The sequence below is a fragment of the Platichthys flesus genome, chromosome 16 (genome assembly GCF_949316205.1).
Source record: "Platichthys flesus chromosome 16, fPlaFle2.1, whole genome shotgun sequence".
Taxonomy (NCBI): Eukaryota; Metazoa; Chordata; class Actinopteri; order Pleuronectiformes; family Pleuronectidae; genus Platichthys; species Platichthys flesus.
Genome location: NC_084960.1, coordinates 15,565,414 through 15,586,630, shown reverse-complemented (window position 1 = coordinate 15,586,630; position 21,217 = coordinate 15,565,414). Strand labels below are relative to the sequence as shown.

At 42.9% G+C, this 21,217-nt stretch overlaps 1 protein-coding gene across 1 annotated transcript; it reads right to left on the bottom strand.

The window, feature by feature from the left end:
• Positions 1 to 1,367: 1,367 nt before the first annotated feature.
• On the bottom strand, positions 1,368 to 20,314 carry setd1a (SET domain containing 1A, histone lysine methyltransferase). The gene is made up of 20 exons (XM_062407594.1): positions 19,167 to 20,314; positions 18,984 to 19,082; positions 18,612 to 18,882; positions 18,202 to 18,344; positions 17,799 to 18,055; positions 15,513 to 17,178; positions 13,809 to 14,801; positions 13,477 to 13,644; positions 12,578 to 12,662; positions 12,350 to 12,492; positions 12,123 to 12,162; positions 11,858 to 12,035; positions 11,701 to 11,744; positions 9,910 to 11,210; positions 8,403 to 8,751; positions 8,096 to 8,277; positions 4,884 to 4,994; positions 3,837 to 3,956; positions 3,563 to 3,700; positions 1,368 to 3,470 (listed from the first exon to the last, which is right to left on the bottom strand). Exons 1-20 carry the CDS (start codon positions 19,302 to 19,304, stop codon positions 3,297 to 3,299), a joined length of 6,600 nt encoding a protein of 2,199 aa, XP_062263578.1. The 5' UTR covers positions 19,305 to 20,314; the 3' UTR covers positions 1,368 to 3,296.
• Positions 20,315 to 21,217: the final 903 nt, after the last annotated feature.

Sequence of the window (21,217 nt, the reverse complement as noted above, 5' to 3'; positions counted from 1 at the left end):
TTATCTACGTCAATTTAATAAGGGGCTTTCTGCAGAAAGGATCAACACAGGGAAACCACAAGGATCTCAGAGTGAAGATGAAGAACAGTCAGATGCGCAAATATTATATCGCAGGCTTTAGGGCTGTTTCCATAGGTGGGGGAAGGAGAGGAATCTAAATCTTAACAGCTGATTCACATGTGTTTCCTAAGGTGATAAGAAGACATACACTCCTTCCTGTGATGGGTAATTCAGTCGCACAAGGCTCTGGCAGTTCTCATGTCATTAACAGTTCAGACCATAAAACAGCTCAGGTCATAAGGTCATTAGACAGGGATACATTGGATTTAAAAAATATTATATCAAATGAACAATATAATAAATGGCAATAATAATGAGCAAATCTGTCATTTATTGTCTGCTGATTTTCACTATGAACATCCAATATACCTTCATTTGACTGGCTTTATTTTACTTGTGTTGTGGGATTTTGAATGGAGGCCAAATTTTGACTTAACAAACCTACACTGTCTTTCGGAGGAAAACTATTCAAAGTCCCATCCCTGTGCGTAGGTAAATGTCAGAACCACTTAAATTGGACTCAGTCAAAACTTTGTAATTTTAAAAGGTTTGGTTGAAGAATAGAACAACTGAATGTGTGTGGTGTGTCTGAGACGATGGTGGAGGTTTGCACTTTACACCTTTTCTATTATTTATATGGATGCAGACTTACTCAACTATACTTAATAGTTTGACATGTTATGTGGCCAATAGGCTGTTTGCCTGAAAAACAGAAAAGTTGGAGGCTAAAGAATCTCTAAAAGTTGTAATCCCAATTTACCCAGATTTAGGTGACATCATGGGAACACTATCAATGACACCTCTAACAAGAAGGAAACTGTGGTGTTAGTTACAGAACACTGGTTTGTACCGTCATCACACGCCAACAGGCAATATCCTTCCATTTCCAGTATAAAGCCGCCTTCCTCCTACCCAGAGGAAGATGATGAATAACATTTCCTGCATATAAGTAATGTGTCTTTCGCAGTTTAAATTCTGATAAGGTGTGCATCAGTTTTTTTTTGTATCCTAATAGAATAACAGCACAATGGCTTGGCGGAGACTGGAGATTTTGTAACTCGGGCCACCATCATCTGATGAAATCAGAGTTTGCAAATGCTTCCTCTGACGCTCTTAAAAAAAGTTGCAGGTGCAGAGACTTCCACAACTTCCTGTTGACTCTACCAGCTAGGTATACACTGTACACTGTGTAGCTGGTATCCAGCATGTAATCCATCGCTTGGCAGACAGCATCCCTGAGACTCACGCTAAATCATTGTTGACATTACCTTAAACCTCTACCTCTAACAGCAGGACACTGAAAAACATTTTAGAAAAAAAAGCAGGTTTCATTTATTTAAAAAATATTTTAATGCACCATTAATAAAGGGTCCAACGCATTAATACAAGAGAAATATTGCAAATAATATTAAAATAATCATCAAATTAAAAGGAAAAACGATACAAAATAAATGAATGGAAGGTATGAACATATTTCTTCCTCATGTAGAGAGGAAATGGAACAACATATTTACAGCTTGGAATCAGTGTGTTTCTACGAGAAACAAACACCTCTACAATATTTACAAGATCTCATTGGATTTTTTTTCCTCTCGTCTTTTCATCCTGTAGTAAAGAGAGTTGGTTTGTACTGAAAGGCTTCCTTAACAACAAGAAATATCTTACACATTTTCCTGTTTGGGCGGGAACAAAACAAAGAGTTTTCTGCTAGTTAAGAGTTAAACTTTGGACGGCCATATCCATTTGAAAAACAAGAGACGCAACAAGGGGGCCAGAGACCTCAGTCGGCCTGCAGCATATCACAAACTTGCTGAGGCTCATTTTTCCTACAGGCACAGTTTGCAGCTACCACCAGTCTACACTGCAAACAGACGGTAAACGGGACATTTGTTTGCCGACAAAGCTCTTCAGTTGGAGGTTTTTTTGATACTACACTCAAAGAAAAGAGTGACTAATGAATTCTGGAAAGGGGGGGAAAAAAGAAACTAAACCTCTAAAGTGACCTGACCTAAAATGTGCCTTTTAAAAACATCTGTCGCACACACAGTGACTCAAGTCAAACAGCAGAAAATGTTTATACCCTCTTGAAATAAAAACAGCTGCTGGTTAAAAGAGAACAGAAGGATGCAATGGAACAAACGGGTCAAAACAGACAGACAGACAGACAGAAAGAAAGACAGACAAAGATCCTACAAAACAAATACTTAACTCCGGGAAGAACCAGAAAAAAATAAAAAAATAAAAACAGGCCAATTTTGGTTGCGCTGATCCTGACGAAATTCAGCAGCGGTGTAAAAAATAACACACTTTGAGCTTGAACTTAACTCACATATGTTCACGTCGGGTTAAAAACAGTTGAAAGGACTTTACTCTCCAGATAGGAGGTTGTGGCAAACCAGGAGAGTAACGCACAGTGAAGAAGGGAAGCAACAGTTTTATAGGGCTGGTGAATCACAAGCCACTGGGTTCAGTGGTTGGGTGAAGCTTATTTCACTGTAAGATACTTACAGCCAATGCAACTAAATAACAAGACCATTAATAACAATAATATTATCATGATATCGTGAAATAAAACAAGAAAAAGCTTTGAAAAACAAATCTTCACACTTGGAAATCTTGCATAACTGAAGACCAAATCGATTGAAGTTTGTCGTCTGAAAAACCCTGAATTCGTTGGATATTCCTGTGCGTCTGTATGCGGATCTGAGGGAGTGGCGGGTCAGTGGGTGCAGGGAGGGATTTGACACTGGAAGCGTGATCCCAGGCTGTAGAATACGTGAGCTGACGTAGTCGTAAAATACTGGTATTTTTTTTTCTTCAGTTTTCATTGTCTTCCTGCAATCCGGCTTCCTGGACATTGGCATGGAAATAAAAAGGCCCTTCGGGCCTGGCTGCAGGGATATTACCCAATCAAGTCAAACAATACTGCCACAGAAGAACTCATGCTGAAGCAGAGGCCCTCTCGAATTATTTTCACATGCCAGGTTGCACAACCCTGCCACACACTGGTCTGTGAATCTGCCAAGTGAATTTAAAATATACGTGAAAAGTGCAAGTGTGTGCGTCTCTGTTTCCTGGGTATTGTGAGGGCCGCTGCAAGGCCATCCGGAGGAGCGTCTGGGGACATCTGAGGGTGGCTTTTTTTTCTATGCACAGTCTGCGGGGGGCTGACCATGGGGAGGGTGGGTTTCCATGTTTAGCTGGCCATTGGCGAGTGAGGGAGAGAAATGTGTCCACTAGTTGAGTGTCCCACGGCAGTTCTCTGTTCCACACAGGCAAGGGATCTTGTTGTCCTCCAGGGGGAATTTGTAGTCGTAGGTGATTTCTTCGTTGACGGCGATGGCCTGCTTCGAGTAGATCACAATCTTTTTCTGAGACTCTATTGTGATGACCTTGGCGTAGCAGCTTGGCTACAAGAGCAAAAGACGAGATACGGATCAGCCACAGCTCTACACATAAAACACAATAAATCTAAAACGTGAGTAAGGATGTTCAGACTCACAGTGCAGCAGTGATTGATGAATCGTGCCAGGTTGCCACACTTGGTGGCGTCTATAATTGTGTCGTGGTCCACTCTGAACAAGTAGCTGCTCCCGATGCCCTGCTGTGCGTACCGCTTCTCTCTATTGTCAGCAACCATCTGGACACACAAGAATTTGTTCACTGATCCTATTTCCAATCTGAGTAACATTGCACTAACAAAGCTTGACACTATAATGCATTAATAATAATAATTCAATATTATTGTTAATGTAAAACATTAGGGGAGGTTGTACCTGTCGGATGTTCTGACCCACATACTCGATGACCATCTCATCAGCAGCAATGGGCTCCATGGCGAACAGGCCCCACTCATGGATCCTGCTGCGTCCGAAACGAAGTCTCTTTTTGCGGAACTGCATGGGAAGAAAAACAGAGCCACTGTAACAATGGTCTTGGCAGTTTTATAAGATTCATAAAGGAAGAGCTTTCAGATAATCTGATAATTTCGGAGTTCCAGACAGACATGTGAGAATCTTCACTGAGCACGATTGTAGCATATCAATCAGAGAAAAAAACACTGATATATAGCAAGAGAGCCCATGTTTTTTACTCAAACCAAAAGGTTGGTTCCTCTAAAGAATAAAAAAAAAAGGATTTGGTTTATAATTTAAGCAAACTTTACATCCTTCTGAATAACAAAGTCAGTGTAATCATATATTTTACAGTACAAGTAAGCAGAAAAGGCTACTTTGAGTATCCAGGCTTTGGTAATCCACAGTTTGCAAGAATGTCAGTATTTATCACAGTTCCAGTGCCAAACAGCAAACACCCAAATATCCATTTTCAGGGTGGTTTTATCTTCCATGAAGATTACCTCACTGTTTCTGGAGTGCACAGTTGCCAAAGCTAGAAGTTTTTTTCACATGCTCTCAGTTTTTATGTTTGTCAGTGTCTTGTTTGAACCATAATTTCAGTTAAGTACTTTAAGTAGGTTGTAGCTCTGCTCTGTGTAAACACTATTTATATCGTGACAGTTAGTGCTAATAATAACGTTTGAACAGATTGAAAGTTGAGAGAAACATTTTAAGTGGCAGCCAAATGCAGGGACATTAACTTTCTTTCTCTGAGGCATCTTTTTAGTGACTTAAGTTAATTCCAAAGCTGTGGGAAGATTTCTTCTTTCTAAAAGGGTTTATTAGGAAAATATTGAATATAAAGATAATTATTGTATACAATTTAAAGGGTTATGTGTAAAGAATAATGGCTGACTATAATGCACAACAATTTCAAACACTGTATGAGGTGCACGTGACGGTGTTCATGAGGAAACGCAGATGTACCTTTAGCTGGTTGAGCTTCAGCAGGTCAGAGTCCATGACAGCTGTGGTGCCGATGGCTGTGAGGAGGCGTCGCTGCTCCGAGCGTCTCTCTGACAGCACCCGGTTAACACCCTGAAGGGAAACAAGACAAGGAAGAGACTTACAAATGAGCCTATGACCCATTATCAAGTTATCAACTGGCCTTGGACTGGAGGAGAATGAACCAACATAGCACTGAACAGCCACTCTGTGTGGGTCAGGGTTATTTTGAAACCAGTGGCAGACAATTCAGTCATGACTGAGTAGACAGAGGAAGAACGGAGTGAAGTTTCTCTTCTGTTTCTGCTATTATTATAGACTAAATTTATGTACAATAGACACTAACTATAAATGCAGAATACGAACACAGATTTCTTTGTCAGTCTATATATCAGCAAGTATTTCAAAGTTTTTACATATCAAACCTCCATACATATCAAAAAAGTGTAAAAACCTCTCGAAATCAACATTCAATGGACAAAAAGGAAGATTAGTTAAAGCAATGAGTTGAATCAATCCACTGTTCAATCAACAGATGTTAACGTGAACGCCCCCTGGTTCAAAGTCTGTGTGATGCCCCATTGAGCTGATGTGTAAAAAGAGCAGCTCACTGTCAGAATTCACAGTGAGCAAGTTTGTTGATGACAATTCTTTTCTGCCTCCTGCACACTTGACTCAGGCGCCACTGTCCGAGTAACACCATAACTTTAAATCAACATCAAAAATCTAAGTCACCGATTATAACAAATATTGTGTGATTACCTTGACTATGGACACACATGTTTTTTTTCCATGACGACAGTGAGACACAGCACAAAGCCAGAATGGAAAGCACATAAGGGTCAGATGCAGTCCTGCATAGCAACCAAACGCATTTCACCCAAATATCAGTTCCTAGTTTTCCTAACAGCACATCTGGCAGTGTGTGAAACAAACTTGAGTTGTATGTAAAATCCATAATGAATAATTTATGTGGGTCATTGACGTGACACCTGTGCTTTCTATCCGACTGCCTTTTCCTTCTGTAAAAAAAAAGGTTTAAATACATTAAGAAATACCATGTAGTACATCTCCCGTATACGTTAACACTTTAAATTTGCAAAAACCATTAGTTTCAATGTTGTCACAGCTGGTATGTAGTAGTTCCACATTTGGATATCATGTGGTATGACCTCAAAAAAACTGTAAATTTTGAGTTATTTCTAAAAATATATATTTTGATTATAAATTTCATAGTGACCTTTTGTGCTGACCTAGTCTGTTTTTTTTAACTGGTACAGTATGCTTAAATTAATGTTTTTTTTTAGAACAAAGAACTAAATGCCCAACTGAATGAATAGTGGCCTGATTGCCTAAACTAAGGAACTGCTAACTTGATGTCATCAAAAGATACTGACCTTTGGCTTAGAAACCCTAACACAAACCAGAGGGAGAGGAAGGAGCTAACTGTATAAAGGGAAACTACAGCTTTCCAGGATGTCTGGGTCAGAATAATTTCCTTTGCTTATTTTAAACTGTGCTGTGCATCATTGAAATGCATCAGCAGGAACTAATAGCGTCAAGGCTCAGAAAGATTTAGCTTGTCCTTGGCACAGACCCCACTTAACGGTTTTCAGATAAAGTCAAGGTGACAGGTATGGTTTTACCAATGGTTTGGACATGAGAGATAGAAAATATGTTTATATGCACTAGCTCTCATGCAAGTAAAACCGACAAGGTTTGAAAAATTGTTTCTCGACCACTCAACATCTGTCCGATATATGTCTAGAAAATTAGTTACATCCATCAGTTCAAGTCAACTTCAATACACAAGTAATTGCACACCACCTGATTTCAGCTTTTCTCGTTAAATTTAGCCAAACAGGGTTAAGCTTTTAGTTTTCAATGATATGTGACATTTAGTTTCCTTACACCATTTTTTTGCTGAGATGCTTCACAAAAACCGGACCTGAGACTATCATGTCCTTCCCAAATTAAGATAATGCATAAACTATGGATTTTTTCCCTATCTTCATTCAATAGCATGGTTTTTCAGTTTGAGAGCAGGGCTTATGATTTCATTTTCAGATATTGGAATCCTCTCACTCACCCTGCTATTATATCATAATAACAGTAAATTCAAAGTGACCTTTGACTCCCCCAAATCTATTGGTTCAGTGTTAAATTCAACTATGGCAAATATGAAGCATTTACTGTATGTGTTTCTGAGATATTGTCTTCAAAAAACTGGGAGAGACTAAGCGGAAAACATCATTCCTCCAACCACAGCTGTCGCCAATGTGGCAGCATTATGAGCTTCAACCAATACTTACTGTTTCATATCATTTGTGTGAATCCTTTGGACTCGTCGAGACTATTAGCAAAGATATAAATCTTTGTGCTGATCCACTATTTAGAAAAACCACATCACATCCAACAACCTCCATTTGGAAATCCTTATTTACCACCTTGAATCCAAAATTACAAGTTATCTGAGCCAAATGACTGAGGACCTACTCTGAAACTCCAATGGGCTATTATCAAGCGCCAAGTTCCCCATCTGTAATTATCATACTAAGCAACCACCGGATCTCCAAAAGCTGGTTTACAGAGCCAGCTTGGGCCGAAGAGTAGAACTCTTCCAACCGCGTGGGCTTGAATCCTGTGTGGAATTTATTGTGAACTCTGACTCATTTCCACAGATTCATTGCAAAAGGACGATTTCAGTTTTGAAATCTTCCTTCAAAACTGACTCTGTAAGGATAACTTATTAAACATATGCTTGACTCAGGCTATAAAATTACAGGTTAACCTTCAGGCTGTATTTTATTGAACCCTCTTCCAAGTCAATGTACCGACTGAGCCAGTGCTTCCAGTGTTATCAAGATTAATGCTGACCATTATCTTAAGAATGTCCAAAGCTCAGTCTGATGCTGAATGAAAAATCCCTGGTATGAGACAGACTGCCCAACTCACAAAAAGAGACAGTATTTATTTCCACATGGAAAGTCTGGCAGAATTTTGGGAAGTATTAAGATTTATTTTACTTAGTTTCTCAATTAGATTAAATCCATATGATAGATATAAAAGAGTCAATTTAAAATGAATTTGTTAAAATCTGCTATACATTTCAATTGAACAGAAACCTGGTGCGGATAAATACAAATGGTTAAATACTGTAGAGAGGAGGACAATGAAATTGGGCAGAGGCCTACCATGTTGTCAACGTTCTCCACTTCCCGTATGACCTGCTCAGGCAGATCCAGGTCCAGATACACGTCCTTCTCCTTGCGGCTGATGGCGTAGTAGCCCTCGCTCCTGGCACAACCAGTTACGTGCTCACGAAGCTGACCATCCGGGGTCTTCTTCTTACGCCGAGGGTTCGGCAAATTGGTTAGTGCAGCTCAAGGTCAAGGGCATTACAAGGTTACCACACAATGTAAATGTAGACTTTACAAACTTTCTCAATTTAACAACCCAGAGGTGTATTTTAATGCAAAAAGTAGTCATTGAAAAGGATATTGGTGTGGCCGACCCAGTGAGTATCATTGAGCCAGTCAGAGCTGTGGTCGTCCTGGAGGAGCTTCTCATAAGTCTTCTTCAGCAACATCAGGTCTTCACCATCCAGCCCAGAGTTCCAGATGTCATACAGGATAGTCATCTGCTCAAACTCACTGCGGTTGTCAAACTTCATGGCTAGGGTCTCAGGGGCTGGATCAGGTTTCGGCCATCGCTGGGGCGTCGTTATGCCCGCCTCCTGCAGAAAGAGGCGTTCGCTCTTCCTCACCTCTTCAACCACATCGTCCTCTGTGTCTGTGCTGGACAGCTCCCCGGACTCAAGCTCCTCCACGTCCACATCTTCCTCAGAGTCCTGAGCAGAGGAAGAGTAATATTAATGAGGGGACCACAACTATCATCCAGTGCATATCCGTGTTCGCATATAATCTCTTTTCCACCTGGTCCAAACTAAAGCAACCAAAAAACTCTCACTGGCCTTGCAGTTACCGCTCAGTTGAAGATGACACATGACAGATAACATCTACTGTTTCAGTCACTAACAATAGTAGATATTAATATTGTAAAGTAGGTTCATTTCAATTTCACAGACTTGCCTACACATGTATGTGTATATGATGGATAATTACACATGTCTAAAGTTCATGAGAAACAAGCACAATCCTCAATCTGCTATCTCAATTGATGCCTAAGGAACGATAGAAAATAATCGATCAAAAAACAGACCCTGACAGACATTCATCATTGATTCAATCTCTATCCTTCTCTTGTCCGCTTGAGTGTTGAAGGTATGTGAGGGTTGTACACCCGGCCTGGACAGACCATCACATGGCCAGCATACATACACAACCAACCATTTGTACTCACATTCACATCGACAGTCAATTTAGACTTTAGAGTCTCCAATCAACGTAACTCAATATGCAGGACTGTGGGAGAGTCTGAGTATGCAGTGAAGACCAATGGCAACCGGGGGAGAACACGCAAACTCTACAGAAAACTACCTTAGCTGAGCCTGGAGTGGCAACATTGCTAAACAGCAGGCCACTGTGCTAGCTTGCAGACAGCTTTAAGTTTTAGAATCTTAATATCCATTGTACCTTTTAAACTTTTAAAAATCAAATCTAAACATATTGTAGTTATGCAGCATGTTAGTATTTCCACTGAGTAAGCCAAATGATTTATTTGAAGATATTAGAGCCTTGGGATGGACATCATTAAGAGTTTAATAGTACTGTTATTGTTACTTCTCATCGATCAGTTACTTTCGCAAAACAAATGTTAAATCAATTAATAGAGTCTCAGTACTTATCTCTGTATGGACATCTGCGCATGCACAAGACAAATCTAGAGAATAAATAATTTCCTTAACTGAGGATTAACCCCCAAAAACTTTTAAAACGTTCTAAAGTCTGAAACGCCACACGCTATTGTAGCATGTTGTTGGACACACGATTAAAACATGCAGAAACATTTATAGGAATGAACCTGAATAAACCAAATTCCCACACACCTCTAGCTTCCGCTTCTTCATTTTCTTGCCCGGGTGCTCCTGTTTTTTTGAATGATGAACATCCAGGTTTTCTTTGTCTTTTCTTCTTCTCTTTTTGCTCTCCTCCTTTTCATGTTCTAAACCCTTACCGACCATGCTCTTCTTCTTTGATGATGGAGATGCAGCTGCAGCTTGGCTAACATCCTCAGAATCAAAAGGCACTCCAGTTGCAGACAAGTGTTCTCCTGTATCTCCCCTTGATGGTAGCGCTTCTCCAATGACCTCTTCAGGAGCCTCAAGCACCGCAGAAATGGTGTTGAGGTCTGCTGGGAGCAAGACAGAAGAGTCTTGTCTGGTGGAAGTCCTTTTGGTGCTGGGTGGTGCTGTGAGAACAGGGGGTTTGCAGTAGTTGTGCTCCGTGAGGACAATTACACCTTCTGGGTTCATAACCAGTGCCAGTGACTCTGGGGAGAAGAGATCCTCTTCCATCTTCTGCTCCTCTGCCTCGTCAGACGTCTCTGTCTCCTCTGAGTCCCCAGCATCAGGGTCCATTTTCAAGGCTACATCAGCCAACACAGACAGATCAGTGGCTGAAGCTGAAGCCAGCTGCAGGAGGCTTGATGCCCCAAGCTGCTCTCTGAGTCTCAACTTCTGCTCACTTTCCTCCTCATTCTCATCTTCCTCTCTGAGGGAGTGACAGGATGAAGCAGACAAGCTGGGTGTCCGAGCTCTGCCTCTGGACCGCTTATTAACAGTAGGCAGTGGAGGAGCCTCCTCAAAGGCCATCCTGCACATAGACGAGTGATCCAGTGGCAGGTTCTGCACAGTGCGGCACACCATAAGAGGAGATGCGGGAGATTTGGGGGAGTCTTTGCCTGCACCCCGTTTACCAGGGGATTTGACAGGGGTGGTCTGGGGAGAAACAGGGGGTCCCTTTTTGGATTCATCAGAGTCTTGAGTTCGTCCAGGTGGGGGCACAATGAGGGCGTTGCCTGCACCTGGTTTCGAGGCGAAGGGGAGAAGCTGGATGCCTTTGGAGGGACGAGTTGAGGTGGTTGCAGCAGCAGACACGTGTAAGTCTGGGGCTCTCCCAGGAGAAAGGAGGGGAGACTCACCGGCCATTTGTGAGGGAGATGGAGAAAATGTTGCAGTTGGCAGCTGAATCTTGCTGTCGTTCTCGTCTGTGGAGAACGAGACTGTTTTCCTGCGTTTCTTGAGAGGGGGCAGAAGAACAACAGGGGACGAAGGACGCGGGTATGGTGGTGATGGAGGCCGTTTGGTAGTTGCTGCTGTTGTGTCTGTCTTGCTGTTCTTGGCTTCACCTGAGAGAAACATTTAAAGACAAGAGAAATATTAAAAACAAAACACTGTTAAAAAAAAATGTTGTTTCCAAGAAGAAGCTAGGGAGGTTATGTATTCGCCTCGGTTTGTTCCCTTGTTTTTGTGTTTGTTATTTACCGGGATTACACAAGAACTACTGGATGGATTACCACAAAACTTGTTGGAAGAGAACAGTATGGGGCAGGGAAGAACTCATTCAATTTTGCAGATCCAGGAATTTGTTTCAGTTACTTTATCATTGTGCACTCTTTGACATTTCCGCCGATTTCTCAAAATAAAATTAATGGACCTTGTTTAAAAAAAAATGTATAGGCCCGATATTGAAGAGTTTGTGCAATTTGGTACAGATCAAAACATAAATCTTGATCAAGTGAATTTAAGTGTGGTTTCATAATAGGACTGTTTGCATTGAGGGAGGTATGCACACTATTGAGTTCCTTTCGTGTATGTTGATGAGCAGTTCTGACAAACCTGTTTTTACTTCTGCCTTTGAAACTGCAGCTGCGTTATTTTGCCTGAGGAAAAGTTGGGAAAAAATTATTGTAAACAGCAATAACAAAATCATGAAAAGTAAAACTTTGAAATAAGTGATACTGGCAAATAAAAGATTTCTTAGGCTGCTTTATACCTGTAATCTTCTTTCTCGGTTGTGCTGTCTATGGTTGACTCATCCATGGTGTCTGGTCCTTCACTATCCGGCCGCTCTCCTTCCTCATCCTCAGACGAAGATGAGGATGCAGAAGAGGAAGACCCATCAGAGGACGAGGAGAGGCTCTCATCATCACTGTCAGCGCTAAGGCCATCATCTAAAGATAAATAAATAGGGAATTTGGTTTGAGATAACCAACACAGCTGATTAAAACATAATAATGAGATTACTGGTTGTGGTTTACCATCAGAATCCTTGTCGCTTCCCTCTTCTTCCTCATCCTCCTGCACGTAGAAGAAAGGTTGTAAATACAACATTAAAATAATACAGTGAAATGCTGCCATCTAGCGAACAGAGATCGGAAGTAAGATGATTCAAATCAAATTGAATACATTTTATTTTTGTAGACTATATTTTGTTTCTGTTTGCTTTAAAAACAAAAACAGATTGAATAACCCCCCCCCCCCTCACCTTTTCTGTTGAGGAGCCATCCGACGTCTCCTCTCCCTCGCTGTCAAGCTCCCATGGTTTACGATTCCTTGGCTTCGTTTTCCTCCTCTTGTTGTCCCTTTCAGCTGCATGCCTGTCCGCCTCTGGCATTCTCCCATCAGCAGCTGGAAACAACAGTATCAGAGTTATATGCGGCAGGCATATTAGTCTTAACATTCTTTTAAAACTTTCAACGTCAGCTCAGCAAACCTTCGTCGTCCTCGTCTGGTGGGGTCGAAGGTCGTGGCCTTTTCATGTCTCCTTCTTCAAGCTCCTGAGGTTCTTTCCTCTTCACCTGCACATTTGGTTACAAACAATATTCAAGGTTTCCATAGATAACTTAGACTGTTGCCCCTGCAGCTAACATTACAGATAAAAGTGGTTTAGAAGCTGAAATTTTCTTTATTTGACCACTACAATACAGCCCTCTGTTGACAATGCTTAAACTGACAGGTATCTTGTGTTTTTTGCTTCTTCCACTCAGGGAACTGTGCCTCTGTATGGTGATCAAATTTCTCCAAGGCATTTTAGTTCTCTTACATCTTTATTTTTATCTATAATAATATCATCTATTACTCTATGAACCTTCATAAGTCGAGCCATCAAGAAAGACCCTCTGGGCTTAGAGAAACAATTGAATTTGTGACAGTTTCACTTACTGTTGCTATGATGCTATTCTTACCCATAGCAAAATGCTGCAGACCAATGATCTGCTTATAATAAGGCATGGCCTTATTTATGACAGGTGAATACTGGCTGTCAGGCGAGTGACTTAAATAAGCAAGGAATCAGTCGAGGAAATCCACCGCGGTGTTGATCGCATGCTTCAATGAGGGAGATACAACTCGGAGGTACAAAGATGTCATCTTCGTAGGAATAGTGCCATAACTTAAATTTGTTATTTCTTTATTTTACATGACATCCCTACTTATGTTTTTACATGTTTCTCATTAATTAAACTTTCTGGATATTTCCAAGTTTACTTGAAAACTTTAGAGATTTTTAATGTGCTTTTAGACTTTTGGACATCTCTGGAGATGCATTCATTTATCAACTCAATGTGTGCGCTGTCAAACATGCAGATAAAGCCCTTGTGTATTTGTTTTTACCTTGAAGGAAGGCAGTCGTAGTGCTCCTCTGAGAGAAAAGCCCTCCACGCCACCACTCTTTGCCCAATCCACAAGAGACGTGAGAGGCTCCCTTGGACGGTTGACCTTTTCCTCTTTTTTCTCATCATCCCGTAAGGCAGACACCCCCCTGACCATCGTCTGGAAAGGCTGGAGAGGGAAAACATTTACAATTCAAACTCATTTATAAGAGATGTGATCTTTGTTTTTCATTTCAAAGTAATAGCGACGATAACTACAGATGACAGCAGCTTGAGTGCTTACTACTGAGAAAGATAAAAGCTATTTGAAAGGATTAGGGTAGTCATCCTTACCTTTGCCTTGGTCTCTTTCCTCTCCCACCACTCATCAAAGGTGGCAAAGGCAACATTCTCCACCATCTTGCGGTTCAGGTCTCTCTGCATAATGTTTTTCATTTCCTGGATCAGAGTGGCCAGGACCATCTGCACCGTGGCCTCATGTGGATTCTCAGCCAGCATGGGCATCTCCTCCCCTGGAGCCCTGTACTCGTCTCCATCCCCGGGCAGCATGGTGCCATATTCAGGTGGGGGCATGTAAGTCGGGTAGTGTGTTGGCAAGACATGTGGCGGCCAGCCTGTATGGGGAGGTTGGATGCCATGGTGTGAATGGGGTGGTATCTGAGTACTGTGAGGGTCAGGGTAGGGGTAGGGCATATGAGGGGGCATGTAGCGGTGGTCCTGGTCATAATGAGCACCCGCCCCGCTACCCTCTTGGTCCATGTATGGGTGGTGTGAGTGTGGTGGGGGCATAGAGTGGAGGTGGTAGGAACTGTAGTCAGCAGTGGCTGCCTCGCCAGGGCCCGGAGTGCCGTTGGATGACGACATGCGTAGCTGATGTAGGCGACTTAACATGTGGGTCTGCATTTGGAAAGACATAGGAGCTCCACCGCTGTACTGATTCATCAGCTCCATGGAGGTGGCATAGTCATACATGTGATGGGGCATGGGAGGGGGATACTCAGAGTGCAGCTCCATATGGGGAAGGGGAGGGATCCCTGGGAGAGGTGGGGGCTGGAGGGAATAACCAGGAGGTGGAGGAGGAGGCAAATGAGCATGGTAGGAGGTAATGGATGGGTGCATGGAGGTACCAAAGTGCTGTGCCGAGTCAGAGATGGTTGGGGATGAAGATGAGGGGTCAGCTGTTTGTGAAGGCATGGCAGCCTGGGACGAAGAGGGTGAGGAACCTGAGGTGACCAAGTGCTGGTGTGAGGTCACCGTTGTGATGGTTGACTCCGTTTCCTCCTCATCTGATATCTCCATGTCTTCCCCTGAGGAGGGAGGGGAGGACTGAAAGAAAACAGAGTGTCCTGTTTTAAGTTTGGAAATCACCCATGTTTTTATGGACCACGTTGAGGACTTTTAAATATATCTCAATGCCACAAAAAAGGTGTGTATTTGGCGAAGATGAAGTATAAATGCCTTAACCACCAATACAAAACACAACGTGCACATTGTTTTTGTATACTGCCAATCTTAACATTCTTTCTAACATTTTTTTTACAGTTATTTTCATTTACAAAAAAGCTTTTTCATTCTTATCATGCATGGAACAAGATTGAGTTTAGTTACATTTTTTGTTGCATTCAACAAAACGATGAGTTTCCCTCGAATGTTATAGCCCCACAGCAAAATAAATAATCAGCAGCCAACAAGTACCTATACATGTATATATGACAAGAATTATGGTAGGTATTATCAGTTATAACAATGGTTAACACAAATGCTGAGGAAGGCTATATGTGTCTTTTTGACAGTTTCAAAATTTCAGTTCTTGAGTTCTTGAGATGTTCATTTTGTGGACTTGCGCCACTGGCTTGTAGCACCCTCTAGAGTAGTGTGATTCTTTACTAGCTCTATGCAAGACTTGTTTATGTCTACACACAACTTCAGCACTACTCACAACCATATACAAACAAAATACATTTTATTTGTCAGCACAAAAAAGGCAGTCTCAATGCTTTTGAACTCTGAGGTTTCATTATGTGCTGCTGATCTTACCTGACTCTGTCCGTTAAAAGGTGGTGTGTGTGCTCCTGTTGTGCCTGGTTTATCAGCATATCCAGCTATTGAAGACTCCACGTGCAAAGCTCCAGACCCAGCGAGGCCAACCTGGGTCTGGTGCTCCTCTGGTGGCGGGATGTGCGGAGAATAGGTGGAAGAGGATGGTGTGTTTGCATTAAGTACAGTGGGACTTTTTCTACCCTCTCCTCCCTTTCCCCGTTTCCTCCCTCTGTCTCTTTCCCCTCTCCTCCGTTGGTCCTTCTCTCCATTGTCTCCCACCTGATTACCACCTGTGTGCTCCCCTGTTAAATCACCTGACCCACCTCTTCGCTCTCCTCGGTCCCCACGTGAGCCCCTCTGCTTGTCCTCTTTCCTATCATCTTCATCTTCCTCATCAGAGGCAAGGAAGGAAAATTTAGCCTTCTGTTCCTTTAGGAGCATCTCAATACGAGAGTCAAGGCTGCTGCTATGGTAAGCGAAGGGTAAACTCTCATTGGTGGAATCTGGTTCTGGTGAAGAGGAGTCACGTTGGGGAGGGTGTGGGGAGCTGGAGGAAGAGGGTAGGCGATGAGGGAGTGAGGTGGAGGAAGGAGAGGCAGAGGAGGAAGTAATGGAGGGGTGAGGCGGTGAGGAAGGTGGCGGTGTCTTCGGCGGTGCCGGTGGGGTGCTGGGACGGCGTTTGGGCTTTGTCCACTGCTCTTCGCGGGCTGGACTATCCTGGCTGAAGTCCATTGTTCCAAGTGTCTCAGCTACAGCCGCTGCAATAACAGAAGCTGGTGGGAGGGGCGGTGGGGGCGGTGGTGCTGGAGGCAGAGCACTGTGGTGACCAGCATGATAGTCTTTGTCAGCACCTACGGAAGGCGGCACGCCCCTCTCTGCAAGGCTAGGGCAACCTTGAAGGGTGGCAACGTCCAATCCCTGAGGAGTGGCTGGGGCAGGCTCTTTGGAGGAGTATGCAGAGTAAGATGAGGGTGGGGGAGACATACTGTTAGAGGAAGAGCGGTAGGAGCTGGAGTTGTATCTGGGGTCAGAGCTGTTTGAAAAGTCACCGTCTCTTTCTCGATCTCTGTCCCGGTCGTGGCTGCTCCTTCGGCGGCTGCTGCTACCATGGTGGTTGTGAGAATGGTGATGATTGCGGTGTCTCTGGTGGCTATGGTCCCCTGACCGAGAGCCCAGGCTGTCTCGCCGGGGCCCCCTGTCATCCCTGCGTTCTGAGTGGTGACTGGAGTGATGCGTATGGTACTTTGAGGAAGAGTTTGTGTCCTGCTGGTTGCTATAAGATGACCTTCTGGAACCAATACCCCCTGCACCGTAGCGCCCGCCTGAGTCTCTTTCTCTGTCCCTGTCTGACATTGCGGGCTGATCATATTGGGTGGCAAGGGGTGGTGGAGGCATTGAGGTGTGGGGTGCCATGTTTTGCCCAGGCCCTCCAATATTTGGGTATGGGGGAAAGCACGGTGGCTCATTGGGACGGTAAGATGTGGTTGGGGGGTACATAGGGCGACCTCGATGATACACTGAAGGCTCCTGTGCTTCCTCAGAATAGCGGGACACTTTGTATCCTCCGACAGTAGATGAGACTGCAGAAGACGAGGAGGAGGAAGGTAACATGTCCTGGGGAGGGTAGCCACTGCCCAAAGTGCCAGTGTTGAAACCAGTATGCCTGCAAGATACAAACATGGGAGATTTTAAAATTAGGATTTTGTGGATCTAAAAATGATTAATATCGACAAATATGTTACTACAGAGTCAACTACTACTCTTAACCAATCTACCAATACCACCACTACCAGTTGAGCAGATTGATCAATGGAACAAATCCCTGTTTAACTTTTTCGTGCTGTTAAAACAGCAATATTCTAGGTTGCATTTACATAACTTTAAGTTCAGGACACAGTGTGCAAAATACTGTAATATTATAGTGACAAACATTGGTGCACTGTCCAATCATACTGATGATGCATCAGCTCTCTTAACATGAGCTTATTTTATTTGAATACAAGACAAATATTTGCCAGTTGTATGTAAATTAGCAGATAAGATTTGAAAAGTTGTACTAACATTTTTTAAGTGATTTAATCTTAATGGCAGTTATTAATACATCACAGATATAACACATATGATTTGATAAAGAATGCCTTGAGGCCTCATAATGTATAGATGATGTTCGAGTGCCTCAGCTTTGACTGAGGGATCTAAATTCACCTCAAGATATCAACACCACTGACACAGTGATAACATTCTGACATGCAACTGTTTATCTGCTAAAAATCAACAACTAACCTGGCACCGGCGTAACCAGAGTCTTGTGAGAAAGGAGTCCCAGATCTGGAGCTGTAAGGTGTTCCTCCACCACTCTGAGTCGAAGCAGAGGATGCTGGGGTGAAGGGCCCTGCCATGGTGGAGGGGGGCGTGTCCAGGCGCTGATCACTGAAGACAGTTTCCGCAGGGCAAGGGGTAACACTTCCTGACGTGAGAGCCTGGACCCCTGCTGCCAAAACAGCAATCTCACTAGAGAGCCTCCGCCTGGTTTCCGATGACTGTGCACAGAAAGTAAGAATATCTTAGAATTGATCGTGAATGTGTGGAACTAATAATAATGCTGATGAAACACTCAAATTACTCTTAATATGCACTCACATATTTGATGATAAAAAAACGAATTGAGATGAAAATTTAAAAGTACCGTGTCAGGCTGTGGCTGAGGCTGTGGCTGTGTTGGGGCCGGGGGCTGGAGCCTCTCTGTCAAAGCCTTGCCTCCCAGGGGCACTGTCTGAGGTGTGTAGGACCCATTCACCATCAGGTCATAGTACTTTTGCCTTTGCTGTCCTGGATAAGACACAAGATTCAGAGAAAGATAAATACAAACTTAGTAAGGAGCTCATTACACATATAAACTGCATCTACCTATAATTTCAAGCCAAATACCATTAGGGTTAACTAATGGTATTTAACTTTTGTATTATGTGCAGATAAAGACCAAGACAATGAATTCCATCTACAAATGTATGTATGTATGCATGCATGTGGTTGTGCAGCCTCAGAGGGGTAAACAGGGTGCATTGTAGTTCACTGTGCAGTTAACTAGTTTCTCACCCTTTATATCCAGTTGCGCATGAATGATGTTACCCATCACAGAGGTGTTGTGAAGTTGCTTGACGGTGTCCTTGGCTCCTCTCGTGCTGGTGAACAACACTCTGGCCAGGCCCAAGTGCTTCCTGGTCTTTGGGTGAAACAGGATCTCCATCTCCTCCACTTCACCAAACTTGGCACACATGTCAGCCAAGAAGGGCTCCTTGATGTTGTCATTGAGTCTAGCAAAGGTCACCTCCTTGAGGGGTATGGGACCCACATAGAACTCATCAAGCTATGAGTACAAAAAAGACAGGATCGGGGTAAAGATTGTGAATCAAGTCAAGAATTAAGAAACTGGGATGAGTGAACTGAACGTTGACTTGCTTTTCTCACCTTAAACTTGGGCACTGGCAGGGACATTTCTGTATATCTGGACCATAACCTCCGGGGTCGAGGATCACGCAATTCACCCACAGGAGAAAATCCAGAGTCCTGGGAATAATGTGCAGATTACAGTTTGACGATGCAGGCACAGCATGGTTATTATAGAGGATATACAACTGGAAATCAACTCACCGGCACACTGAAATGCACTCCATCGTATCTGTAGATTTTCTGTGTGACACGCCTGATAGCGGGGTCCTGGACGAGTTTGTAGCTCTTCCACTGCAAGCTGACAGCGTTTTGTGTTTCTGCCCCACAGCCTGGATCCATCCTACAACTGAGAGCCAAAGGGAAACCATGACTTTACACAGTACTGCAGCCACAGACTGGGAACAATAACCACAGCAGAACCACCACATTAGCCTGAGTGAAGCGTTCACAAATGAGATGCTTAATGATGATACACTGATCTGAAATGCTGCGGTAACTATAGAGAAAGTAAATGGAGCCACTGGCAGTAGGCACTTCGTAAAGTAACGTAACACAACAATGACCTGCGTCACATTTACTTAGCCGGATATCACCTGCTCCGACTAGAATCTCCTGATGAACATATTCTACGCAGAATAACATTTCAATTTAACAGAATAACAACCCATGGCCATGATGCCGCGCGCTGTCAAAACAATGACCAGCGTTACGTCACTAGGCAGTTAGTTCAGTTAGCAACCTGCTGCTAGCACATGCTAACATGCACCAACAAAATGCAAAGAAGCCCTTCGCCCACGTCTATAAACATTTCACGTAAAATGCACGTTACCCCCGGTTCCGAGTTACTCCGCAAGAGTAGCACGATCGTTAGCTGCTGCGTTAGATACCGTTAAAAGCTGTTAAATTACTTATACCAAATCTCGCTTTAGCCCGAGCAAGTTAACCCTTCCGAATGCTAATGCTAACTAGCACGAGCGTCCATAGTCAAAACTGTGATCTTGTTGACCCCCCCGTCCACATCGGCAGCATTTAATAAGCAGCATTAATGTGAAGCATCTCTCTACGCGGCTCTGGGGACTTGGTTTGCCCCCGTTCCGCCTGAATTCAGACCCCACATACTGCCCGCTCATCCGAAAGTGGCAACCCGCCGCTACAGTGTAGGCAGCCGCGGCCAGGCCCGCGAGACGAACAAGAAAAACACTGAGATCCTAACAGAAACGGGACATCTCCGGTCCCGCGTCAAAACAAAACCAACCAGCTTAAACGATGCCGCTAACATTCCGGTAGTTAGAAAAGACAGCAGCGCGCCTCTCCGAGCCTCGAAGCCATTGTTTTCGCGTTAAAACCAAAATACTGATGAGAGAGCGGCCATCGCGTAACCAACCTGAAAGCCTCGCCTGTTCTCCATCAGTGTACGTGAATGCAACCTTGGATTTCTCCCAGGCACTTTCCTCAAGTCCTGTAACTTGTGGGGAAAAAAAATTATGCAGCAACACAAAACGCTGGGTAAATGTTTTAAAAAATATAAATATATTAAATATGGGGGAAATTAACTATGTTATTTTTATGGCGGGATTTTTATACTTGAAAAGAATATGATCGAATCTGCTCATAGGAACTCAAGCTAAGGGAAATAACTACGCCGCCCCCTACAGGCTGAGTCGTGCCAGGTCGCAAAATAATGTTGTTCCGATTACTGATCCAATAGTTGTTACATTTTGTATTGTTATTAATATCTAATATACAACGCAGATAACAATAAATACAGTTATTTATTATATAATTAACATTTTATCTATAGCCTTTGATAATAAAACCGACTGCACATGGTTATTACAACAGTGGAAGAAGTATTGAGAATCTTTAGGTAAAAGTAGCAGTACCACAGTGTAAAAATCCTCCATTACAAGTAGATCACTGCAGTAGCCAAGTCAAAACTATTGTCTACAAAATGTAATTAAAGTATCAAAACTAAAAGTGCTGATTACAAAAACGGTCATTGTCAGTATTTTTATTATTGTTGTATTAATATTACTGAAGCATAAACATGTAAAGATTATTTTTATTTATTTTTATTTCTATATGTGAAGTCAGCAAAGCATCACATGATCACATAAAGCGAACTAGAAAGGCACTGAGTAAATACACGAGATCTGGATTTTCATAAAGAACTATTCATTGAGATATCGTTGAAACTTCTTTTTATTTTTACACAGCCTAGCTCACAATGTTAAACAAGTAAAAAAAACTGG